The sequence below is a fragment of the Myodes glareolus genome, chromosome 6 (genome assembly GCF_982192425.1).
Source record: "Myodes glareolus chromosome 6, mMyoGla1.1, whole genome shotgun sequence".
Taxonomy (NCBI): Eukaryota; Metazoa; Chordata; class Mammalia; order Rodentia; family Cricetidae; genus Myodes; species Myodes glareolus.
This window is the reverse complement of record NC_142031.1, coordinates 104,530,933-104,558,748: the sequence shown is the minus strand read 5'-3', so window position 1 is coordinate 104,558,748 and position 27,816 is coordinate 104,530,933. Positions and strand designations below refer to the sequence as shown.

The 27,816-nt window shown below is 41.5% G+C and overlaps 1 protein-coding gene across 7 annotated transcripts in view; it reads right to left on the bottom strand.

The window, feature by feature from the left end:
* The window catches only part of Pde1c (phosphodiesterase 1C), a 445,757-nt gene that overhangs the window by 321,745 nt on the left and 96,196 nt on the right, over nt 1-27,816 (bottom strand). For all 7 annotated transcript variants that reach the window (XR_007233288.3, XR_007233289.3, XM_048440405.3 and 4 more), the window contains exon 3: nt 7,985-8,156. Coding sequence is in view for 5 of the 7 variants with exons in the window: in XM_048440405.3 (XP_048296362.3) it covers nt 7,985-8,156 (172 nt within the window). In the remaining 2 variants the exon portion in view is untranslated. The remainder of the gene's footprint in view (nt 1-7,984; nt 8,157-27,816) is intronic.

Genomic DNA, 27,816 nt, shown 5'->3' with positions numbered 1-27,816 from the left:
TGGCTTTACCCACACTTTTCCAACTTCGAACTAGAAAACCGATCTCTGATGTTGTCCTTAGAAAAAAGAGACCTAAATGATGCCTTCTTAGGAAACCAACATCACTATCAAAACTTCTCTCACCTTTAGACTTTCCCATGGGGAAACTAGATTTAAAATTCTGTGTGTGTGTATGTGTACTTATTTGTGTGTGTGTGTGTGTGTGCACACGCGCACATGCACAGATCACAAAAGTAAAAGGGTAAATGGATCTTAAGGGATGTGAGAAATGGAGACAGTAATGAAATATACTAACTGGAGGCAGAAGGAGGAGAAACCAGTTGGGGGAAAGGGAATGAGCTAGAGGAAGGGACGACAGTAGTGAGAACAAAGTATAACAACCTATATGCAAAGGAACACTAATGAGACCCACTATTCTGCACGCTAACCTAAGAAAATTTTATAGATGAATAAAAATGTTTTAAAACCCTCAAGTTCATCCTTTTAATTTCGCTCTTGGCAAAGTTGAGGAAGACCCTTCTGATTAGGGAAGGCCAGAGGAAACATTGGAATTCCTTGAAGGCAACAGTAAATCAGCGAAGTAAATGTCCCCGGAAGTCTCTAGTCATAGCCAGCACAGTATGATAGAGCAATCTGTGCAGCCAAACTTCCCATGAACAAACTGGGCACACTAACCCATGACTCATCCCAGGGTTGGGTGGGAAGACCCAGGAACTCAGTCACATGTTGTGCCCACCATCAACCAACCTGCATGTTTCCTGAAAGTAATTAAGTCAGAAGCTGACTTCTTGGCAGGAGTCCCTAGTGGAGAATTGACTGCCAAATGTCAAAACAAGGGGCTCAGTGAATTAATGCAGCATTAAAAAACACAACCCAGCCAATGGCATCTGACAAGGCCTTAAGCTCCTCCCAGACTGAAGTGTAGCTCCATGGCGCTCTGCTCTTGGTTATATATATATATATGAAAATATATATATATATTTTCATTCTAAGAAGTAATTGTCAGAACGCAAATACATCCATTCTGAGTGGGAAGAGAAGCGCATCAAGCCTGTGGTGCCTCTGGGGATGGCATGCTCCTCTTCCAAAAGCAAAGCCATCAAAACCTGGCAACTCAACCCACACAAGGAGTCACACAATTCAAGGTAAGTAGCTGAGATGACTGGCACACCGCATGGCTTCAGGACTTCCACTGCAGTCCACAGTGCGGGTCAGTGTCCAGTACTCATAAGCACCCACTGCATTCATATCCCCAGGATCCAGTAACCGAAGAAAGAGCTTGGGTATAAAGGTTCAGTCTTTAAAAGAGCTTGAAACTCCAGGAAGGACAGAATTGGAGACTGTTAGCTTCTTTAACCTACGTAATTCTACCAGGAAGCTCAGAAGCTTGTGGTTCCATTCAGAAAACAAGGAAATGGGATAAAAGGATTCTACTCAGGTTAAAAACCACACTCCGCAAACTCATACTTGCCGTATCTCAGGTCTCACCACTGAAAAGACCATCCTCAGAGCGCCCTATCTCCTGGAGCTTGCTGGGAACTGAGACCCAGCAGCCACATCAAGGTCTTCATTTAACAAAGCACCACAAAGAATCCTTCTAGACATCAAGTTTGAGGGACAGCACCTGAAAAGACTTCTATCCAATGGAGAAGGTGGGTTGGAAGCATAGGTAGAAACGAGAAGAACAGCGATGGAACAGGGTAGGGTCTGTGTTACAGCACATTTGGGATGTCAAAGTATATATTCAAAGATCACACTCAGACCAGCACAGCCAATCCCATTGTCCTCGTTCACAACAGCTCCAGGGACTTGAATGTCAAGGTGCTGTGGTGGTGGCAGGAAATAACAGAGAGGCCTTGACCCAAGCCAGGGGGAGCTATTTCAGTTCCTTATCTCTGCCACCTACTGAAAACTTGACTCATGTGGATTGATCTCTCAGGGTCTTGATCTGTGCAGCCTGGATAAGATACTCACCTTGCTAAGGCTTGTGAACCGTAGATGAGCAAATGGCTGCCCAACAGCAGGCAGGTGACAGATCAGACTCTCACCGGGGATGTTTTCCTGTTCTTTTGGGTCCTCTAGTGGCAGGGAGTGAGAAATCTATTCATATCCAGACTCTCTAGACTTAGCTTACTAGCCCCAGGGCGTATCTGTTCTCCATTCTCCTTGACAAACAGCTTGGGCAGAGCATCAGACTCACAGGAGAGGACATGAGGAACCAGGAAGACAGCATCTCAGGCAGCTCCCAGGGCAGTATTGTGTTTCTTAGTCCTTTCTTCCTTTTAAGAGTCTTGGGTTTTGAAGGTAGAAGTCTCCTGTTGAATGCTCACTAGACTTTCATGACCCACAGTAATCCAAAGCTAAAGCCACAGTCTCGCCTTTGATCCATTACCACATATGCTGCACATGCAAGGGCATGCAAGGGGTCCAGGAAATACTGAGAAGAAGCAGGAATCGGGCTTCCTGAGTACACGTTAGATACTGCACACAGCTCGTCTCCCTTGTGTGCTTACTGAAGTCCCCACAACAACCCTGGAAAGTGAGTCTCTCTATTCCCAGAGCAGAAGTCAAAAACTAAGGCCACATTAGGAAAGTGAGCTATTTCCAAACTCAAAAGACAATGAATTCCCATCTTGCCCCAGAGTTCTGAAGAAGGTGTCCCCAGCTACCGGCATCAACATCCTGAAGTACAAGTTGGGCTCCAGTTCACTCCGCCCTGTGGGATAATCCCAAAACCCAGTTTAACAAGCCCTACATGTATGTTCAATGCCCAGCCAAAGCATCTTAAGCTGTCAAGGCAGCTACTGTAGTCCAACTTTAATTGTTATGGTTAAGACAATGAGGTTCACCATACCAAAAAATACATATGAATTTGGTGTGTTAAGTGACTTGATTTAATCATTTTTAAGGTTATATATCAAAATCTATTCTATTTTTATTTTGCAAATATACTACCTGAAGGGAAAGAAAAAATCCAAAGGACAGGAAACAGAGGTTGGAAGAGATGAAATCTGCCACTAGTAAGAGAATTAGACACGCTCAGCACTGAACCTGTCTAACTAGGTACCTGGCAGTTTCTGTTTGGGGATGACGAAGACTATAGCACAAGGAAGAACTAAACCGTGGTATTTACCAGAGACCTAAGACATGGATTTGAACAAGGCAGAAAACTGCTTCTCTTCAATCTCTGGCACTTCCTTCACAAGACTATGCTGAACTGTCTGCTCCAAGACACTGAGCCCCTGTCTTTCAGCATCCAGCAGGGAAGAACAAGAGAAGGGTGGCCAGGAGATAGATTTAGACCTGAGGTGGCATTTTCACATCTCAGTTAGTCATTGATAGCCTAGAGAGAAGAAGGGGGGTCCATTCATTTTCCAGAATCTTACCTTCTAAGTCTGAATGTCAAAGTCCCACTTTTAGTGACACATATTTTCATTACTGCTAACTGATCACGTTGGCCTTCAGAGGCAGTCCCAGACTGTTTGCAGGACAGACTTGAAGTGGTAGATCTAGGAATTTGTCTTGAAACTGGATAGCATTTATGGGCACACTTTCAATGATCTAGTTTTTCAAGATGAGATTCCAAGGATTTATAATCAATAGGACGCGAAGTAGGATCTTCTTCCTGGCTACTGCCATTAGTAATAGCCATCTCCCAAGCACGCATTCCTACTAGTCTATATTTGAATTCAAGTGGAAATCATAGGCCCCACTTCTCTGGTACAGTTTCTCCTCTTCAACAGTCATTTTTCTACTACTGTGCTAAAAACCATAACCAAGGCAACTTACAAAAGAGAGCATTTAATTTGACTTATGGATTCAAGGGTGAGAGTCCATGTTGGTCGAATGAAGAGAAAGCTGAGAGCTCACAAATTGATCCACGACCTTTAGATAGAGAGACCCCAGGAATGGCAAGTCTTTTTAAACCTCAAAATCCACCCCCAATGACACACCTCCTCCAACAAGGCCACACCTCCTCCAACAAGGGCACACCTCATAAACTTTCCCAAATAGTTCTACCCACTGGGGACCAAGTATTCAAATAAGTGAGCCCATTGGGTCTAATCTCATTCAAAACACCACAAGCAGGCAGCATCTTTTGGATTGCAGACTTAAAGCAGAAATATTCACTCTGCACAATCAGAAAAAAATAAGGAAAAAACTATTCGGTAATGGACCCATCTGGCTCTTGCTGATGCTCAAAGGGGAGCGAGTGCCAAGGGGAAGATTTCAAAGAGCTCACTAACTTACACACACATTAGGCTTATGATTGTACACATGCAACTCTGGCCACTTAGGCAGATAGGAAACTTACACAGAAAAGGTGCTGCCAGAATTGATTTTAAATATGCCAGTCTTGTTCTTTTTCACATAGTTGTTACCCAGGATCATCTTGTCCACCTGGCAGCATTATGTTTAAGAAGAAGAGCACCAGGGCTTTACGGTAGACCAGGGCTTAGTATGTGTGTCGCCCTGCACTGCCCCCCTGAGTTGCCCTTTACAGGTCTGTTCTCTGACAGAGAAGTGGGTCTAATGGCTGGTTGTAAGTCAGGGGTGTCTCCTTTTGTTATGATGGAGCCTCATAGCTAGTCAATCCAGCTGGAATATTTACATCCTAGCAGCCTAAATATTGCTCATCTCTAACAGGCCTGGTTCACAAACTAATTATCTTTGGGGTATTTTGGGAGACAGAGCTTCCTTAGTAAAATTCTACTTGGTGTGGCTTAATGTCTCCTAAGCAACTCTACTAGGAAATCCTTTGTAACATCAATTCTGTATTTTGTTTCCTCTACACCAAGGTCATGCCTGACAATATGAGGATATTTGTTATTATAACAGCAAGTCTGGGAGAGACCAAAACATATGGACTTTCAAAATTTTTCTGAAAAAAAATCCTACTGTTCATAAATGTATAAACTCATCCTATCTCTGGAAATGGCATATAGAATTTGACTTTACACTATGCCAACATTTTGGTCTAGAAAGAAGTATTTGAATGAACATATTATGCAAATATTAAGCCAGTGCTCACTCTCTGTCTTGGGGGTAGCTTGTGTGTATTTGTCTCCACCTGCCTGGAAAGAGCTAGAAAAGCTTGGAGGAAGGCGGATGTAAGTCACTGGCCCCTTCTTTTTAAGTATCCACTTTATTTGAACATGCCTGAGAAAATGTGCATGTTGCCAAATGTGGCTGGGTGACAGACAGCAAGGGACAATAAAAGCACTGCGAAGAGGATAATTGGTTTTGGTGATGTCAGCTAATAACTTCATGGGTGTCATACCTAACATAATGCTCTTTTCTGGCAGGAGACAGAAACCAGAGCCGGATTAGAGTTGACACTCAAACTACTGTCAGCAAGCAAGGGGCACCTGTGAGAAGTTAAAGAGTCCCAAGAACTTCCTGAGGACTGGATCATTAGGCCTTTTGCCATTACAGACAGGATCTTGTTTGATGATAAGGGCTGGTAACCATAGTTAATGGTTCTGGATTCCAAAAAGAGAAAAAGGAGCAATCAAAGCTGTCACTCGTCCTGAAGCACTCAACAGTAATGACACTAGAGTTCTTGGGAGGACAGGTGTTGACAGTTCCTGGGCATCTGTGCCCCTTTTCAGCAAACAAGAGCCTCAGGTGAGAACTCCCAACTGTGTGCATTTCCATGAGGTTTAAAACTATGGGGATATAGGGGCCCACAGAGACGAAATGGACAACCAGGGAGATTGCAGGGTACTGACCTAGGCCCTCTGTATATATGTTACAGTTGTGTAGCTTGGTCTTCTTGTGAAAGTCTTAAGAGCAGGGAATGTCTCTGACTTTGTTGCCTGCTTTTGGGACCCATTCCTCCTACCTGATCACCTCACTCAGCCTTAATAAAAGAAGAGGTGCCTAGTCTCACTGCAATTTGATATACCACGGCTGACTGATAACCATAGGCGGCCCATTCTTTTCTGAAGAGAAACAGAAGGAGGAATGGAAGGGGTGGATGATGGGAGGTGAAGAGAGAATAGGAGGGGAAAAGGGAGGGGACACTTTGGGTGAGATGTAAAACCAAATAACTATGTGAATATAAGCCACATTTTCACCTAGATCGCAGACATTATGAATCAACGAGACTCAGGTTTCCAGGGGCTGAATGCTCCTACAAGCATTCTTTAATGTTCATCTAGAGTTCCTTCCTTTCCTTGAAATTCAAAAGGCGTTTTTAAGAAAGTGTCATTATCAATAGGATAACCTGATACTGCTTAATTACTAATTGATACATAAACTGAGTATTTTGAGGATGCTTGAAAAGTTATGTGCAAAAAGAATCTCAAACTTATCCCGATACTCAGGGGTAAAAATTGCACAAGGGAGTGTATTCCATTTAACACTGTCATGGCAGTCCAGCATCTTTTGAAGAACTGTTGCAGAATAGCACACAGGGCACCAATGAATGACTGGCTAATGCCAGTGGGTTTCTAGCCTCCACTGATGCAAAGGTGGAATATTATGTCCTCTAGTCCCCCTCCGTACTGTGCCAAGTTTCACAAAGTACTAGAAAGAAGTTACAACCTTAATAATTTATCATTAATCTCTTTCAGGAATGAAGACATTGGCATAGACTACAACTAGCAATTACAAGAACCATCAACCAACATACACTTTCTACTTAAAAGCTCAAGGCAACTATAAGAAGAATGGGTGCCGAGGACAGACACAACAGATCAAGCAGTCCTTCTGTGAGAGAAGCCCTTCAGCTGGTAATGAGAGAAGGCAACGGGCCTGGTTTGAGATGGAGTAAGTGGTTATGGATATATTGTATATGAGCAGACAGACCCCAAGGCAAGGCCACATGAACAAAGAGAGCTAATCAACGCTCTGTTCTTTACTGCTGTCATTTGCAGAGAGACGTAGGTTCACAGGGAGAGCTTCTATTTCAGTCAAAACCTCGGGATGCAATAACCAAACCCTTGATGGGAATGAGAAAAATCGTTTGCCTGCGGTCCTTGTCTCCCCGGTGTAACCATCATGCTGCATCAAGAAACCCAAACAAAACCTCTATTCACACTTGTGTTCAGATTCATCTATAATTCAGTCCACACGAGAACCTGCACACAATGAAACGGCGTTAACTAAGTTGTTACACACACCACCTCTACGCAAAAGACAGAACCTTTTAAAAATATTTCATGGAGTTTAAGAGTTACCTGAAGTGAAGTTTATATGTTCCACTAGCTATTTGGAGAGTAGGATAGTATACAGTGACAAGAATAGAGGGACCAGAAAAGTTACTCTAACAGGAAGAAAGGAGTGGGGAAGGAAGCTGGAAGAATTATGAAATCTCAATTTCTGACACCAGTAACACTGGATATTTCAAGTCCCATTCATAAAAAATAAATCCTTCTTTCATAACACATTCATACCCAGATGAACTTTCATTAAAATGGATGAAGAGATAAGAGATAGAGTTGTAATGGAAATGGAGCTTGCAGTTAAAAGAAAATGAAAGAGACCTTTTCGGGGAGACACCAGGCTAAGGGAACAGGAGCAGAGCAGCCAGCCATCTGGGGAACAACACAAGCTTGCATTTCATCTTCTCAGTGATAGCACTTATGTCTCTCACAGGTAGAAATCTCCCCCAAGCAAGAAACGGCAAAGACGTGGGGCTGAACAACTCCCACCACACACTGTATCCCTGGGCATCTATCTGGATGCATCATTGTCTCTTGAGGCAAAAGCGTCATTAACTCAACTCAAGCTACCGACACCAGAGTCCTGAGTCTCAGCACTGAAACGCCAATACCCATTAACTACCAACAGAAATGAGCCACAACATTTGGGAAATCTACCTGAAAGACCAACTGGCATTCCAACAATCCTTCATCGATGCTAATTTATACAACACAGAGAAACAATCCTTTGCTGCCCCCGGAGTGGGCATCCAAATGGACTGAGACAGCTTTCAAAACCATTAAGAAGGAACAAACTGGATTCTCATCCACCAAACCTGAAGGACGTCTTCACCAAAGCTTCTGGGCTATCCAGTTGTGGCAATTCATCTGCCAGAATTTCCTCCGGGGGTCGGGTGTCCTGAACAATTGTTGGCCGTGGCTTCTCCTTGACATTCCCAGTGAGCCCATCAATGAGGGAGTTCCACAGACAGTTCTGTGACTTAGACCCTAAGAATGAAAGAGAAATGTACAAGTGAATCAGCGATAACAGTGTCTCCTTCATCCCCACTCAGTATATGCGAAGGCAGAGCACAGGATTTAGACATTTTTCATCCCTACCTACATCAGAGGGCTCCATAAGATACCTGGCAGGCAATCTGTAGATATATCAGGAATCTTTTTCTTGTCTTCTTTTACAGAAGACAAGCTAGAGAATTTTAGCTGAGCATCATGAATATTCTATCTCGGTGCAGAGGGAACAACTCCACATGTTGGGTAGTACCAAGTGTATCCACGAAGATGTCTATTCAATGATAGTACTAAAGTATTAGAGAACACAAGGACATCCAGACACGAGTCTCCTCTATGAACTCAACTTGCCTGAGACCAAGTTTTGATACACAGGTCTAAGGAAATACCCATCCCAAAAGCAGCCACCTCTAGGGACTACAACTCACCATCAAGGTGTTCGATGCTTCCACAATGTCAAAGTTTGAGGAAGACTATTTTGAGTATTTATTGATTGACAGTTTAGTCTGCAAACATGTCAGACATGTGAGCTAAGTGTGAAAAGCGAGCATCAGATAGATGTGATGTTAAAAATGTAGAACTGGATTAGCCAAGGGATTAAGATCAGCATCAACATGGCAATATGTGACAATACATTATGATAAAAATAGCTCTTTACATTAAAGAGAACATTTTGTTGTATCTCATAGTCATAATTAATAATACACCTTGAGGCCACTTAACACTGATTTACTGTGTACTCCGACTGTTGTTTAACCTGCCTTTGAGAGAAAAATATAACGACCAACCTTTCTTGCCTTGGATTGTTGTAGAATATTATTTTAAGGTGTGTTACTTTTGTTTATGCACTAGAGCATTGGTTTAATGATGCAAAAATGTGTTTGAATAAATAAAATTCATCTGCGGTTCAGAGGCTACTAGCTGACAGGAAGTAGTAGGGAGGAGCCAGGTGGAGAAGGGTTTATAAAGAGAGGCAAGAGAAACTATGAGAACTTCTTGGGAGGAGGCGAGCTAGGTGAACTGCTTGCTATTGAGCCTCTCTGGGAAGCAGGAGTCTACCTCAACTTTTAAACCTTGAATTCTTTAGCAGGACAGAGATTTAGATAAATTTTCTTAGTAGTTTTAAAAGCGTCAGTGCCTGAGGGAACAGAATTTCTTCAGGCTGCAGCTTTTGCAGTCTAGCCACTGCTGGTAGAGGAAGAGTTGCAGTTGCTGACTAGGATAGTCATAGTTTAAAAGGCAGACAATTCAAAAAGAGGACAACATTGGATTCTCCATGTAACCAACTTTTCCAACCTAAAGCATGGGTGTGGTCTTAAGTTAGGTGCTCTTTCACACCCCCATCTCAGAATGACGCAAATGTGTATGTAGGTAATGATAATCGTTCATTCAATGAAAACAGAAACTAATTTAAAACAACCTTATAAAATTATCCAACATAAATGCTAGATGCAACATATGGATATTGCTTGGTAAATAATGATGTTCATAATACTGTTCTTTAACTGGATTGTTTGGGATCAGTTAGAGTCAGTGGCTGGATCTCTCATAAAACTCTATTAAAGATTCTGTAAACTATTCCTTCCCCAGTGTGATACTTTTTGTGCTGTTCAAGAGAAAGCAAAGCCCTTTGCTAGAGACCCACACTTGGGCATACTCAGGCACACACAGACTCAAAGCCAAGAGCAGATAGATTCACAAGACAGCATTCAGGCAGGCATAGATGCATAGATTCAGACTTAAACAATGGACAGGGAACAAGAGAACAGAGAGAGAAAGAGAGAGACAGAGACAGAGAGGGACAGAGAGAAAGAGAGACAGAGACAGAGAGAGACAGAGACAGAGACAGAGAGAGAGACAGAGACAGAGAGAGAGACAGAGACAGGGAGAGACAGAGAGACAGAAAGAGAGAAAGTCAAATCTGGGTTCACTCTTGGTTAAATTATACCAAAAGAAAGGGCTTAATAATTCTTTTCAATAATGCAGCACCAACACATTACTGGTTTATTGAGTGTGTTATTAATACATTCAAAGCAGCGCACTAACAGAACACAGTCCTGGTAGGATGTGACAAAAGGTTCCTCTATGTCTTCTAGCTTTTCCATAGCAACATGGAATCCAAGCCTGGTAAGCATGCATGTAGCTTCTGGAATCTCTCTGTGCTTTCACATCCGCTCAACTCATGCGCAGCCCAGCCACCTTCATCACTTTTCTTTGGCCTCCTGCCGCTTTATCACCCCCAAGCTACAAGGATCACTTAACTCCCTCTTTATTGGGCTTTCACATTCCTGAACTCTATTCACTGTCCTAATAACCATAACTTCCTAATCACCCAGGGACAGGACATGCGGAATTATAGCTAAGCAACCTTCTGTTCCAAAGACCATAGAAATCATCCGGTCTGGCCAACCCTGTGCATGCTTCCCTGATCTCCCTTGTTCCTCCCACAAAAAGTCAAGTCATGGCTCCTGCTCAGTACTTCTTCCCTCTGCCCCACTACCCATTGCTTCCCCATACGGCTGGCCACAGTAGGATTTATGAGTATAATAATAATTGTCTTTACAATGGCAGCTCTCTCCTAGTCTGTTGACTGCATCATTCTGAAACAATAAATAAAAACTGTGGAAACACATAGTCTAGTCATAGGGTGCTGTGGGCCATGCTGGAGGAGCAGCGAGTTACACTTGAAGCTCCAGGTGTCAGCCCAGCAGAAGGGAACCCCTGATAGGCCAGTCTTGTTTAGGCAAGGCCACGGGACTGCAGACCCCCAGAATGTCTTTGCTTCTGCTGTGCCTTTAAGTGTTTGCTGCAGCTCTCTTTCTTTGATATCTACTGTGGTATGAGTGGACGTGGGGAGATCTCCACTACCTGTAATTTAGTGTGCTTATCTCTTGGAAACATCCCACTCTACTGGGCATTTTTACCCATGGATGTCAGGAAGATGACCCTTCCCTAAGCTGCACTGTATAATTTGATGATAATAATAATGATGGCTTATACAGAGTTTTGTTGAATAAAATAAATACAAGGATATGTTTCACAGCCAGAGTCTGTGAGCCTCACCTAAGGAGCTGCATGGATTGCAGCTCAAGCTAATGACTGACAGTTGCATCCCAACAGCCCAGCTAGTTTAAATTCTTTTAACCTTCATGTCGGGAGATGTGTTCACAGGTGCCATAGTGCGTCACAGCTGAAACAAGGCTTTGAAAATAATGAACTTAGACTAAGATGTTTTTGTTAAATAACTTTGAGGTGAAAAACCAAAGGAGACAATCTAAAGTTATAGAAAGGTATATAGTTAAATATGGAACTCTTTAAGGTCAGGGAACAAGAGCAAAGCAGCCCAATTATTATTGCCTGACGTACTCTCCTTACTAGGTTTGGTTGATGACCAAAGATGATGATTAATTCCTTATACCCATTTCTGTCCTCAGTATCTTGATGTAAAGAAAAAAATATTAATGAATGGATATGTACCCTAAAGATTTAAAGTAGAGCTGACTGATTCTTTTTCATATGTAAAAGTCTAGGTTTGTTATTTCTTTAAGATCCCTTATTAGATTACCTTTCAAGATAAGTAATAAGCAATTGACTCTTCCTTTATAACCGAAAAATGCAACCTGCCAGTAAAAGACCTGACAAAAACACCTTGCTTGCCTCATGGATCTCTAACAAGCTGCTTGGATATGAATGTATGTGGGTTCCTGGGATAATTTGTTTTTCACCTATAATACATAAGATGTTTAATCCTGTGAGGGAGATAACATGTTTTCACCCTATAATCACTCACTTGAGAAACGGAATGCAACTGTTCTGACTCTTGTACTGCCTGGAAGACTCTGTTGGGGTATAAAAGCTGTGGAAAATATATGAGAGAGAGAGACAGACAGACAGACAGAGAGAGAGAGAGAGAGAGAGAGAGAGAGAGAGAGAGAGAGAGAGAGAATATAAAGAAGGAAACCATCAAGAGAGTTTGCAAGTGCCTTTTTTCCTAATCCCCCCATAGAAAAGTTTAGCCTGGTCAACTCCAGGATTCCTATCAAAGCCCTGTGCTGCTGGAGGCTGGCCCCCCAGACAGAAAAAAAAGGGTAAACATCAGACATTTGAGTTGAGAAGGCTTTTACAAAATACCTAATACTCTTTAAAACTATCAGTTATATAGCACAGAAAACTGAGAAACTGCCTTTGCCAAAAGAAACCTAAGAGCCATAACTAAGCTGTAAGATGTACTGTCATGCTCCAAATGGGATCTTGGAGCTTAATAAATATAATACTATGCAAAAGCCAAAATAATCTGAACATTATTTGGACTTCTGTAAATAATAACATGTCAATACTGATGTTCTATTTATAAGAAATTTATTTCACACTAATGTAAGAGGCTAATAGCAGAAGAAACTAGGTTGGGTTCATTCTGCAAATTTAAAACTACTTGAAAATTAAAATTATTATGAAACTAAAAGTAAATAATTAAATAATAAATAACTTCATTGAGGAAATCTAGATTTTTTTCATTTATTTTTTCTAAGAGCAGGGCATTTACACAGTGACTGCTGGCTTACTCTGGTTATGCTCTTCCCAGAAGAAAGATTTTTATTTTTGGTCCAAGAGACTGAGGGAGTCCAGCCTTGCTTCCATGGACCTGCATTTATCTGAGGCGGCTCAGCTTTTAATGCTCCACCCATGCAGAGGGAATGCCTCGCTAATTCAACAAAGGCTCTTGATGGAGCAGGAGCAATATGCAGAGACAAGTCTGAGACAACACCAGCTATGTCCATGCATGAGACAAGAAGACAGAGAATAGGCATGTATGAACAGAGACAGATTTAACTTCTTGAAGATCCAGCCACTGCAGCCCATCACAGAAGAAATGCTGGCTTGCTATGCCTGAAGCATGCATGAAGGCCAAAAGAATGTCACCCATCTGAGAGAAAGCACCTCATAAGGCTCCCTGAACCTTCATGAAGGACACCCATGACAGCAAACAGCTCTCTTAATGACCAGCGCCATCCATGATAATCCCCACAGAATGTCCATCCAAACCGCTTTTACATCAGTCAAGAGCACATTAGGAACAGGAAACAGACTCACAGCCCCCTGAATACAGGACAGTTTCAAAGCCCTAGCCGTATAGTTTAATATGATCTGGTCTTATTAATGAAGTCTGGTTCTATGTTAATTGTATGTTAATGAAGTTCTGGTTCCAGGAGAAAGAACAAGAACAGCAGCTGTTACATAAAGGTCTTACAATCAGCTTCCTGGGCATTTCTCTCCATTCCTTCATTTTCTCATTCAATAAACACGCATTAAATCTCATCAGTGTGCCAGGTCTCATTCCAGATCCTAGCACAGAGAGATCAATGAGGAGCTAGAGATGTGGAAGGAAGCACTGGGAATCTTCAGTGGATCCTATCTATAGCTCCCACCAGTCTTCTTTTAAATTTACCGATCTATCTTTGCAGCTCTGACCGCTAACAATAAACAGCAATGCACCGTAGTTGTGGGGGGGGGGGGCGGGAACAAGGTGTGACAGGAGCTCACATTCAGTCTCCAGGACTTGGGGAGATCAACAAGGAGAGCAGCATTGCAGCCAATAGGAAAGAACACAACAGTTCAAAGGCACAAGGAAGGCAGGAGCAGAGATAGAGGAGTGCTTTCTTCAGGAAAATCCAAAGGTTTGCTGGAGCATTTGTAAAGTTCCTTGAATAAAATGACAATAGCCAAAAAAAAAAAAAAGAGCAAAGGCTATTTAAATAAGGTTGTGTGTCCTATCTGTTTTTCAGGGAGGAAACAGAACTCTCCAGAGCAGGGCTAAAGGAAGGGCCCTGTGAATACATACAAAGTGAAGAGTGCTATTTGTAAGCAAAATAGCAAAGCTTTATATACATAGATGAGTATTCTTAAGTATACACGAACTAATAAAATGCAAAGTAATTTGCAAGCATTAGCAGATTCATAATAGCTTTTTCTCATTTTCTTGATGAAGCAAAAGGATCATAAAAGATGCAAGCCACCCTCTGTATGGGTCCCAAGGGGAGATGCAACGATGTCTCCAAAAGCTGCACCGACAGATAAAGACACAATGACAAGTTTAAAGGCAGATACAGTAAAATCTATAAACAGGAATCCTTTGGTTTTCGTTAGCAACTCCCAGCTCACCTGCTGTCCTCTTTTAAAGGAAGGAAACAAGATCTGCAACGCCCCAGGTTTCCTTGATGCTATAGCTAGTTTTGCATTGTAATTCCATCACAATTAAATACAACTGGAAATTCCTGAGGTTATCTCTTTCCCAACAAAAACTGTAAATACTCAATAAGAGAATGAGCTCATCCCTTCAAAGTTCACCTTTTTTCTTTTCCTTTCTTCTTCCTGCTGATAGCTGAAATAGTATTTGAGCTGCAGCAGCCATCTTGTGAGCACGAGGTGCTAAGAATTATGACAAAAGCCTACATCATGCAAGGGGAGAAGCAAGAGGAAGTGGTAGCTGATTAGGTGCAGATGATAAAGAAGAGAGGAAGGTTAAGAGAGAAGGGGGTTTCCGTCTAGGCAGCCACGTAGGCAGCATGCCATCAGACAATTCTGGGGCAGAGCAGCTTTGGGCCCATGGCTAACGCACACTCTGAGGAGTTGTCTTTCAAAACAGAAGTTCCAATGCTGGGCATGAGCAACATCTAGGTAAACACTTCCAAGTTGGCTGGCATTAACACGCTCATAGTATGAAGTAGGAAAAAAAGAAAGGAAGGAATGGAGGCAGGAAGGCAGGAAAGAAGAAAAGAAGGAAGGAAGGAAGGAAGGAAGGAAGGAAGGAAGGAAGGAAGGAAAGAAGGAAGGAAGGAAGGACCTTTCTACTGAACTAATAAAAAGTGAAAATAAGAAAGAAACTTTTTGAAAGAGCATCAGAGACCATTCTGAGGTATTCTAGCCATTATCCTGATTAACATAGCCATGGTTATAGAACTTGGGCTCCATCCTTGAATATTTAACTATAAGTACCTAAAGTGCCAACTCCAGGACCTCCAGGAAGCTGGTGGGATATGGAAACTATAGGATTGTTTTAAATCTCTCTCTTATCTCTTTCAAAAGACAAAAGATTAATAATGGCCCATTTCCATTAACAACAGGCAACACAAAATAGGAAAGATTAGGAATTTGTTGCCACCCAAAGGACTCAGGATGTATCAACAGAAGAGGAATTTGTGCCTACTCCCAGGAAGAAGGATTTTCACCTGTGCCCCAGTACTTTGCCGCAAGGAGCTCTGTGTTGAATGCTTCAAAACACACAGAAAACCTCATGTTCACCCTCGCTTTCAAGAGAACATGAAAATGCAGAAAACACAAGGGAGCTACATCTGGTTCAGGCTTCAGTCAGTCGTGGAAAAAAATGAGCTGGATTTCTCCTGGTCTTCATTTATATCCCTTCCACAATCACTCAAAGAAAAACATTGGTCTTTGAAATGAGTAGAGTGTTGTAGGTATCCTGTGTAGATCACCCAACCCAAGCTATCACACCTTCATTATCTTGAACCTATTTTATAGCCCTGAAATGAAAGAAAACAGATGGGCAACATGATTTTTTGCCTACAGAAAAAGAACCTTATCAAATGAAACGCAACTAATTACTTCCTTGCAGATACTGACAAGTCTTGACAGTTTCCTGTCTATTAAGCAAATTCATTTCTGCTTTCCTGGTGGTCTTAATTATCTGTCTGCCTTAGGATTATTCTCTGTGCTGGATATTTACCTCATCACTATGACAGGAGGTCTGACATAAAGAACTTAAGGTAGAGGAGATTGATTTGGGCTCATGGTTTTGTAGGGTTCATCCATCACAGCAAGAAGGCATGGGAAAAGAACGCACATTATGCCAGACAGGAAGAAGAGAAAGTGAGATATAGGAAGAGCCCATGGCAAGACCCCAGGGACATATCCCTAGTGACTAATTCCTCCAACAAGGGCCCACCTTCTTTTATGTGTTCAATGATGTCATCATATTATTTATCAGATCCATTGCCTCAAATCCCTATGATTTAATTGTTTCTAGAAACACGCCACAGGCACACCCAGCGGTGTGTGCCTCGTGTCCTCACTCATGCCCTCTGCATCTATCAACCGGATCAAATTGGCAATCAAGATGAAGCTTTGCATCTTCCAAATCATTGTAACATTTTCCTGGCTTCTTTAACAATTAAATAAACCCACTGATGCATGCTCACTTTACATTTGTATGTTTCTTTAAAAAATTAGACTTTAGCAACTCAAAGGAGCCATGCTATCCATGGCTAACATTTGCTACCTTATCTTGAGGAATTCTTCTATAATTAGGCTAATACCACCTACAGGCCACTTGAATTACCTGCAGTACATTCATATACTAGACATCTATGTCACTGAACAATATCCCCAAAAAACTAACTCTGTATGCTGATAAGGAATGAATTTCAAGATATATTTAAGTGGGAGGGGCAGTGTGCATTAAAATTTATATGCTATTATTTTTCCAGTAAGAAACAAAAAAAAATAGTTTGATTCTGGAGAGAAGACTCAGAGGTTAAAAGCACTGGCTGTTCTTTCAGAGGTCCTGAGTTCAGCTCCCAGCAACCACATAGTAGCTCACACCATCTGTAATGAGTGTGAGATCTGGTGCCTTCTTCTGGTGTGCAAGCATACATGCAGGCAGAACACTGTGTACTTGCTATGCAAGAAGCCTACTGCTAAGTTACTCCACCAGCCCTAAGAGATCAGTTCTAAGGATAGACACATGCATACACAGATGCTGGGAAAAAAAATCCTAGACTTGGTGGTAGTCATAAGACAATAATCCTAAATTACATCACAGGAAGCTACAGATAATTAGCAATGACAATGAGGATGTTGGAAGGCAGAGCTTTTATTTTGGAAGGAAAATCACATGGGAAAATAGTAAAAGAAGAGAAGAGGCATGTGGCTCTCAGTGTGAACACATGACCATATTCAGTAGAAACTGAGAACATGTTCGATGGATAATTGTATTAGTAAATGATGAACTACTATTCCAAAGGGGGAAGAAAACACAAAAATAAAATGTGAGAAATGCGAGAAAAATTAGTTTCAATTTTTTAAAACTAAAAAAATGTTTCACAGATAACAGAGAAAAATCAGGGATGGCCAAGTAGATCACAGTAAAAAAAAAAAAGAACCAAGGATAGCCAAACCCATCACAGAAAACACAGCAACAGGAGGACTAACAATGGCCAAGTACATTACAGGAAACACAGGGATGGCCAGATGTAGCAGGGCTCCAGGGCAGACTCCTACCTCATACAAAGAAATAAGGCCTTGTGGGGGTCACTCATGTGTGCCTATGGAAAGATTTCCACAGGACCACAGAAGCCCCAGGGTAGAAATAGGACCTTGGGGCAGCAATCAAATCTTGAATTGTTTCTATCATGTGATTTAGGTCCAGGCTACTTTTAGAAAGAGGGTGGGCAGGAGGAGTTTATTGAGAAGGGACTCCAGGAAGCTGCAAAAGGTAGTGAGAATAAGTCATGGAATGAGAATGAAGCAAAGACAAATGCATCAGAAGTTCTCCTCGTTGTGGAATAGGTTTGTAGTTTTTAAAGGTTTTTTTTGTTTGTTTGTTTTTGGGTTTTTTGTTTTTGTTGTTGTTGTTTTGTTTTGTTTTTGTTTTGTTTTTTTGCCTACTACTCTACCCAGATCTACGGTGGATGGTGGAAGATTAAGGGTCGTTCTGCAGGCAGGCTGGGGAGTGGGGGCGCTGACAGACGGTAACAGAACTACTTGCGCAGGGAATCGAACTCAGGTCCTCGGGTGGAGCGGTCGGGTGCTCTACCCCCTGAGCCGTCTCTCCGGCTGCTTTATAGTTTTTAAAAAGAGTATTTTGACATCTACCCTATATTCGTGTATTAGACATGTCTCTTCCAGACAGCTCAATAATACCCCTGAATTGCTCTATCTTAGTCTACTGCCTCAGTTGTTACCTAACCCCGAAGGAGGAGCCCTCCTATCTGTAGAGTACTTTTCAAACAAAAGCCAAGAAATCCAGAACAGACATTCCCCAACCAACTCCTATATTAGTCTCATACAGTCACCATCATTATTAATTAGCCCTACTCAAAGGTCAGATACTGAACAACTGGAAGCATCTCTGATAGCCCAGAACCCATTCCAGACAGGTCAGTCTAAGCCAGTTTTTCCTGCCTTGCCTGTCTTTCACAGAAAAGCCACAAGGAGGGTCCTATCCGTGGATCTGCACCTTCCTCTGCCACATACCTTCCTGTCTTCTCGTGGTATCTGTGTACCTAGCTGTTTTTCCAACGTCAGTCCTCTGTTGACCTCTTGAGTAAAACAATAATACAATTTAATGTATGAAAAATAGGGCAACGTTCTAGATTCTAGAAAGATCTTCAAAGAAGCTGCCTTAATTTTCTGAATTATCTCTGTGAGGAATGGGAGAAGCAGCATCTTCCTCCAGGCTGCCACTACTTGTGGGCAGGGGAGTCACTTGGGTAATTCCCTGGCTTTCTTGGTTCTGTCCATACATGAGCATGGGATAATTCCTTTATGGGCCAAGAATCCCTAGAACAAACATTGAAAGGCAAGTGCAATCAGAGGTTAAAACGGGGTTCAGCAGAAGCAAAGCCAGGCCTAGCACACAGAGTGTCCACAGTTCTGCATCCTAGAATGTTAGAATCCCCTTACTCTGTTCTTCCCTAGGAGCACAGTGGGTCTCTGCACTGCTTCATCCCAGCTCAGGCTGGTGGGAACCCTTTGACAACCCTGAGAAAGTGGATGTGAACTTCTCCTCAGTCATTAATGTGGGCAGAATAATCCCCAGGGCCACTGCAAAGTCTTCTCTGACGAAATGAAAGCGAAAACTTCCCCCACGCTGGTTCATTTCTAAGCTGATTTGGAAAGCTTGAAATGCTTTTGACTAAATAGAGACAAAAATACAGAAACAGAGTCACATGGGTCTTTTCCAATAATATCAAGAGCCCCACGAGGGAAGTCACAGGTAAACTAAACCTTCAGGTTACCAAAAATAGTGTGGCTCAGGTGCAGAAGGCAAGCAGCTCCACTGGGCCCACTCCATCTCATCTGCTCCTCCTGCCCCCAAGCCCAGCTGTGTGCTCTGCTAACCTACCCATGCTTCCACTTTCTCTCCTCTCTGTCCCTGCTGTAAATCCTTTCCTGTTCTCCACAGTGACACCTTCCATGTATCCCATAGCACTTCTAGATTGATTACATATTTACTTGACTCATAAACTCCATTAGTAGTTATCTTAATCACAGCAGGAGAAGGAAGAGTCACACTCCAGTGTGACACCATCCCATACTCTGTATGATGGGAAGTGCTATGTTATCCGGTGGGAACTGCCTTAGTAGCTACTGGACTAATGCTTCCTCAAACCCTATTGAATATTAGCACGTTAAGTCTCCAAGAGATTGAATAACCTGGATCACAAAGTGAAAAAATAAACAGATCATTTTAACCCACCATTCTCACTTTCCCCATACCGGGGTTCTGGGGGATACACCACACTGCTTAAACTTTCACATAAGAGCACCCAGAAACAGGCTCGGCTTACGAAGAATGGCCGATGTTTCAGAAAGTCTTTAACACTAGAAACATGATTCACTGGGGAGATCCTTGTCTCAGTTAGGCCTTGAGGAAGCAGTTTGTAGTTTTACAGAAGGGAACTCGGGTACAGGGAGGAGGAACCATGTGAGGTAAGTTTAATGGGGTGGGAGAAGGGTGCAAGTCAATAAGAAGAATGTAAGGCAGAAGTAACCTCAGATTCATTTAGAATGCCTAACGGAGGTAGCCTAATAAACTGTCAGCAGGAGGAGCCCAAGGTGATACGGTGATTCTATTTCATTCTGACAAACGGTTTACCAACTTGGTTCTGGGTTTTTTAAAAAAATGTATAAAATCTCTGTTGGCAGAGGCTGAAGACTTAGAGTCTTGCAAAGCAGGGAGTAGGAAGGAAATTTAATTCTCCAGAAAGAAAACGAAGAAATGCCTCAGTGGTTACCAAGGTGTCTTCGCTATGGCTTTGTGTCCATTCTTCCCCTGGGATAAGGTTCTTTGGGATTTTACTCACTAAAACTGAAGGGATCATACAGAAAGGAGCCCCTGACTCTACCAAAGTCCTATGGGTCCACCTAGAAGTCTAGAACACCTGGAATATCCTCCCAGCAATACCTCCAGAGCCTTATTTTTTCAATTTAAGCAAGTATACAAAGAAAATAGCTTCACATGACATCTGCATATTTTGTTCTTATTCGTCTCGCTCCCTGCTGGCCTCTGTCCCCTGTCCCCCTCTTACTTGTACCTTCCTTACTCCCTAACCAGCTTCCCTCTGCTGTTCTGTGACACATACTCTAGAACTCCAGTACCTTCCCTACCTGCACAACTTAAGATCTTAAGACCTCTTCATCCCTTGTTACGCTCTCCTTGTAGTTTCATGGTTTCCCCCAACACACACACATGCACACACACTAAAATCTAGGCTTCCCATATGACAGAAAATATGACATTTGCCTTTAAGTATGAAATATTTTTTATTATAAGGATTTTTAGTTTCATCCATTTTAAAAATATTTCATTTTTACATTTGCATAAAATTCCACACTTTATCCATTTATCTTTTGATGAACATTCATAAGGAACCATATACAACTGCAGGATAGTTCTGTTTCTCAGCTATTGTGACTCCTGCAGCAATCACCATGGATGCACAAATATCTCTGAAATGGGGAGTAGTGGGACATGGGTTTTATGAAAACTGGAAACGGATGGAGGGGGACGTGAGGGATGGAAATGGCGTAAACATAGTACTCATATATGTAATTTTTTAACTAAAAATTAAAAAGAAATGTCTCTGTGGCAGGATTTAGCCCTTTAGGTATAAAATCAGGAGTGGTATAGCAAGGTCACATGCAGGGCTACTTTTCATTGTTTTAAGAAACATCTGTATTAATTTCCTTCATGGCTGCAGAAGTTGATTTTCTTCACAGTATGTATACATGGACTTCTCCTTTCCCACCAGCATTTGCTGCCATGGTTTTCCTGATAGCAACCATTCTGATAAAAGTGATGTGTAATCCCAAAGAAGTTTTACTGCATCGCCCTGATGGCTAGGAATGTTGAACGCTTTTTCAGGTCTTTATTAGCCAGTTGTATCTTTTCTTTTGAAAACTGTCCAGCTCAGTAGTTTATGTATTAACTGGAAGTTTTTTCTAGTATTTAATTTAGGCAGTTCTTCTTGTATTCCGGACATTAACCAACTGTCTGACATGTAGTAGGCAAAGATACCCCCCCCACCCCGTTTTCCACAGCAGTTGTTTTCTTTGATGTACAAAATCATTTTAATTTCACTTAATCCCATTTGTCAATTCCTGGGATTACTTCCTGTGCTATTGGCATCAGTTTTGGAAAGTCCCTGACTAGACCTATATCTTGAAGTTTTGCTTCTTTTGTATTTTCTCTGCTAGTTTCAAAGTTTAAGGCTTGTCATAAAGCCTTTTGTCTATCGAGAACAGATTTTTGGCAGAGTGAGAAGTCTATCCAGTTTTACCAACATTATGTTTTAAAGAATCTGTCATTTACCAATGTACATTTCCAACATCTTTGTCAAAAAATATGCGGCTAGACGATATCATGCACTTCAGACACAGGACTCAAGAGGACCCTGAGCTGGACCTGACCTGAATACCTCCTCCTCTGAGCACTAGCTTTCATGGGACCAGAAGACACCATTCACATTTCCAAAGGAGAAAAGCCACCAGCGTCCTACCCAGCTATGGTGCTTATAAACCACAGCACCTAGTACTGCAAAATCGCCCCAAGGGTGCAGTAGTGGTACACACACCTTGGTGGTAACCAACTGCTCTCTAATTAGACTTAAGAGCTACTCAACAAGAGGGAAACTCTGCCTGGTACTGGAAAATTAGCTAACTACCCAGTGCTAATGAAACTGTGGCTCTTGGAGGAGAACCTATGACCACCTGTTTACTAAATTAGCATAAGCCCCAACTATACTCTAAGTATTTGTCCTCATACCCACAGATAAGTGTTGTCTGAGCCACTCATCAGGAAAATTCTCTTTGCAACAGACAGAAACCATTGCAGAAAGCCATACCAATCAAAATGTAGTTGTAAAACCCAATCTCAATGGTTATATCTACAAACAACGCCTTCACCTAAGCATCCATGGACATTGAGGAAGATGGGGTGTAAAGACCATAAGAGCCAAAGAATCAGAACTATGCTGTGAGAGACTGTGTCTCCTAGTAAAGTTTTGTGCATTAAGTCTCCTGACTGCTTAAATATGAGCTGAACACAGACAACAGATGTGATGAAGTGAAATGTGGAAAGACCGGGAGGTTGCAACCTATTAGAGAACAACTGGCAACTAAGAAATGCTGAGAGTGGGAGGCATCGTCTTCCATAGTCTTCCTCAGAGAGAGCATACCCATTGGCTATTGAATACCAAGTTGTCAGCACTGAAAAACTACATACAAGTCATTATCATTATCAGACTGAGCAGGTTATATTTAGGAATATATATAACACAAATTAATGAAACGTGAGGCCACGAATTGAAAAATACTAAGAACTAAGGAAGCCTGTGTGGAAAGGTTTGGAAGAAGGAAAGAAAAAGGAAACTAAAGTAATTATATTCATCTTAAAATGAAAAGAAAAAAAATTAGGCAGCTGTGTGTGTGTGTGTTTACTTCTGAGTCTCCTAAAGAGAAGTGTCTGTTTTGATGATGTATCTATTTTGATGACAGCACTCTACAGTTTGTATCACTATGGTTCCAAAGCCATATGCAAAATGAAAGTAACCCTCCCCCCCCCGACTCTCATCAAAGGCAAAATTCCTAAAACTCTGAAACTATTAGAGAAAACAGTAGGAGAAACACTTCAGGATATAAGTATAGTTAAGTACTATACCAATGCATGACAAGTGGGACCTCATGAAATTAAAGATATGCAAAGCAAGTTTTTACATGAGGGAGCGACAGCTTACTGAGTGGGAAAAAAACTTTTATGAACTATATACATCTTTCAGGTGCTAAATATCGACCCACAAGGGACTGAAAAAAACTAAAAAGCAAGAACTCAAGCACCCCAAAGAATAGACTAAGGAAGCTAACAGTTCTCAAAAGCTGAAATAGAAACTTGCGGAGGGCTGTGGGAATGTACAGCACTGACAACTAGTTGTACAGCGGTTTAACAAATGGACCCACTAGACGAATAATTTCCTATTTGTGGCCCCACTTGGCAAAGCTGTGAGGTTATTGGCTGTGGATGTTCCTGTCTGTAGCTTTCTCAAACCCCACTGCTATGCCTCCCTATTAAGAACAACTATGGGGTTCTTTCCACAGCCTTTTGGTGGTGTGTTTTACACTTACTGGGCACACATATAGCTGTGGATGGTCAGAAAGATGATCCTGTATAATTCTGATGAATAGACATAATACTAGGGTATTTTACATTACTCAGACTGACATAGGATTCTCAGTCACCAAGAGACTTGTACACAGACAACTAACTTTAGACTTCAGAGCAGATTGAGACCAGCCAGGCTGGTTACCCCTAGACACAAATATCTGCTTGTCACTAGAGATAAATATACCAAGTCATTTTCTCAGGTGTTGTTTTGCTGACTCAAGGTCTGAGTTTGAAGTAACATTAGTCTGCACGTACTACTCAACCTCAAAGTTCAGCCAATTGTTGACTGTCTGGGAACCCTCACCAACTTAGAGCTACGTACATGGGTTGATGTGACATCCCTAGCCTAAGAGAAACCACATGATTTATCTTGTGTCATGAGAATGGGTTAGACCCTAAAAATGTGACTTATATTTGTTCAGAGTTTGGCTGAGAGAGAAGCACTGGGGATCCAGAGAGAGAGAAAAGCAGCAAAAGGAAGCAGAGCTGCAACTGTCCAGAGAACGAGCAGAGGAAGGGTGTAGAGAGAGATGGAGGCTGTAGAAGGTGAAGTAGAAGAATGTAGAGCTGATTGGGAAGCTGCATAGAGGAGCAAGAGAGATTTTTCAAAGAGAAAATTTTCAAGACAAAGTAAAGAGAAAGTTACCATCAGAAAGCGACTGTGTCTCTTTCTTCCCCCTCAGATAGAAAAAGCCTAACCTTTATACAGATGAAAATTTTTCCTGAGCTATTGCTGCATTTATGGATTTTCTTTACACACCCTGGTGCTTTCTGGAGGCTGGTCCCCCAAGTCAGCTTTAGAAACTAACAGTCAACACAGAGATGTTCAACCTTACTGGCCGTGAGAAGTACAAATTAAAGCTACAGTGAGGGTCCACTATCTCACTAAGACAACAGATCACAGATGCTGGTGAGGAGGTGGACAGAAGGGTTGTGCACTGTTGAACAGATTGACATTCTAAGTGGGCGTGTCCTCACTAGCATAGGTAAATGGGTCCAACCACCGTGTGACCAGAGGTGGTGTGTAAGAGAGGACCAGCATGCAGCATTCCGTCATCACAGCCTTGTTCGTGGACAGCTGCTCTCTTGAGGACTGGTGAGTCTCCTTGCCTTTGGCGGAGCTGATTCTGGGACTGATAAACTCTGCTGCTTTTCTCACCACTAATTTTTTTGTTTGTTGAATTGGTATTTCCATCCCCTACTTTCACACTAATATTTAGTCAAAGAACAAGGCTGCCTGCTACCCTCTAGGCATGTCAATTTCACACTGAATACACTTTCCAAAAAGACATTAAAGAAAGTTGTCTTTCCTCCATCTGTTCAAAAGCTGTCTATTTTTACATTACAGTTATTAGAGTGTATGGGAGGGGTGTATGCATGAAATTGGAAGACAGCTTGTGGAACTTCATTCTTCCCTTCCACTAGGTGGATCCTGGGGATAGAACCCAAGTCCTCAGGTTTGGTGGCAAGTTCCTTTAACCACCAAACTACCTTCCCTGTCCATAGAAATTGTTTTATTTTGAAAGGTATTTTAATTTTGTTTATTTTCTTTAGGGGGAGGGAGTGAGTGAAGGACGGTTACTGTCATCATAGAGACTTTTCTTAATTTCTTTATAGGTTTTATTTTCTTGGGAACAATAGTTATATAAATGGTCACTAATATATAATATCATTCTGTCATACAATGTTAACAGTAAATTTAAAAACTAGTTAAGAAAGATTTGAAGAGATGGCTTACCAATTAAGAGCACTTTCTCTTCTTCCAGAGGACCTGGGTTCAATTCCCAGCACCCACATGGCAGCCCACAATTGCCTGTAACTCCAGTTCTATGGGAATTACCACCCTCTTCTTAATTCCTCAGGCACCAGGCAGTCATGTGGTACACAGACATACATGCAGGCAAAACACACATACACAAAAAATAAAGTAAATAAATAAACCAACTAGTTAAGAGGACATGCTCTATTTAATCTTTATCTAATCTCAACTAGTCTCTCATTCAATCCATGTCATCTTTGAAATTATTTCTCTTTTGTTTTTAAACAAAAAGCTAAGGACCATCTCTCTCTATATATATAGGTATTACAGAACTGTCACATTGTATAACATGGTAATAGGAAATTACACACTTTGCTTTGGAATTATGTTTTTTTAGACAAATGAAATTATCAAGGTAATCTTGTCCTTTGTAGTTTCCTAAGACATTTCATTCCATTTTTATATGTTTTTCCTTTTAAGTTTTGTTTTATTTTTATGTGTATGACTGTTTTGCCTGTATGTGTATCTGTGCCCCACATGCATGCAGTTCCCATGGAAGCCAGAGAGGGTGTCAGATCCCCCCTGAACTTGGAGTTATGGACAGTTGTGAGGAGCCATGTAGGTGATGAAAATTAAAGCTAGGTCATCTGGAGGGACCGCTAGTGCTCTTAACCACTGAGCCATCTATTTAGCCCCCTTGTTTCTTGAAACCACATATGACAGTGATGTGCTTTACCATGAACTGAAGAATTATAACAACGACCTTTAACTTCAAAATTGTATATTCCATTTCCTTTATCTCCATATCAGCATCGGTAACGTCCTAATATCCATGGATGTTTCTCAGCATGAAATAGTGGAATTACCTGCCTTCTCTCCCCTTTGTTCACTGTCACTCGATGAACTAGTTTTCTCTTGCTGAGGCATATGAACACGGAGATGTCTCACTGCTAAGAACTGCATTTTTCATTATACCTGTTTACCTGGTTTTGGTGCTCAGAGGCTCTTTAGCATCCTAACGTATGCTCTAGAGCAACACTGTGCAATAGAATAGATAAAAGCTATGTGTCACTTTAAACTTCCTAGAAGCTACATTTACTAAAGACAAACAAATGAAACTAATTTCATTAATATACATTCTTAAATATAATAAGTATTATCGTGTTAACATATACCAATAAAATATAAAAATAGTAGTCATATTTTACATTTTCCTCAAGCCTACTATTCTGAGAATTTTGTCTAAATCTAAAAACATCTCAATTAAAACTACCCAAATTTCATATTCTGAATAGCCATAATGTACAGAAAATTGCAGCCTATAGAATTTATTTTGACACACGTTTTGATTCACCAAAATAGATGCTTGAGTAATTCCTTATAAGAATGACATTTGGCTGATGGGATATATGCAAATAATAACTAAAACAAAGAATTATTAAATTTTAATTAAGTTCTGATTTTAGGTACTGTATACTATAAGGAGTTAAGAGGCGACTCTGGCGGGTTTTTCCTTTGGGGATCAACTTTCTTAACCTATGATTCATTCTTTGCACCAGTTCTCCTATGATCTCCATCTCCCTTTTCTCAGAATGTTTGATTCATCATTTTCCCCTCACATTGAGACATTGTCTTCCAGTTTATCTTCCCAGAGCCATTTCTGTGTTTCAGTGTGGACTTTAATCCCTACACTGGGTGCTTGTCCTCTTGGCATTGTTTCCTTTGTGCCATGTTTAAAGCCACCTGCTTCTCTTCTTTACAGACTTCTGCTCCCGGCCACGGGGCTGGGTCCTCTTGCTTCTGTAGGAGAGTACAAATAACATCTACATGTTTCCTTTGGGCTTCCATATTAAGCCATTTCTGCACAAGTCTGCCTTTTCCCTCGTGGTCCTTAGGATGCCATTTAACTCTCCTATTCCTTTATATTTTGTTGCATTTTGAATTCCCCCCCATCAACCTAAACCCTTCCATATCACAGTAGTTTTCACAAGGCAAAATTGCTCTGGGTTCCAATCACTACGTGGGCTTCCAGATAAAATTGGCAGGAAGAACCATAAGAGTGGCGTTTGTATTTAAACAGTTCATTATTCCAATAAAGCAGCAAACCACACCAAGCCCAAACAGTGATCGGATAGAGCAGAGGGGGGTGTTTTAAAGCACAGTCTCCTGGTCATGCAGGCTCCTGCACTGTCCTCAAAGTCTATTTACAGATTAACATGGTGCAGCAGATCATTAGACAGTGAGACCATCAATTCTAAGAGGAAAACTCTTGATTGTTCTTTCTTCATATAAAAAGAATGAGTCTATTCAACAGAGTAGTGATGCAGACCGGATTGTGGATCCATTGTTTCCAATAGCATTCTAAAACTCTACTTGACAGACATCTGATAATGTTATCGTAATATTTGAGTGCATTGGTTGGA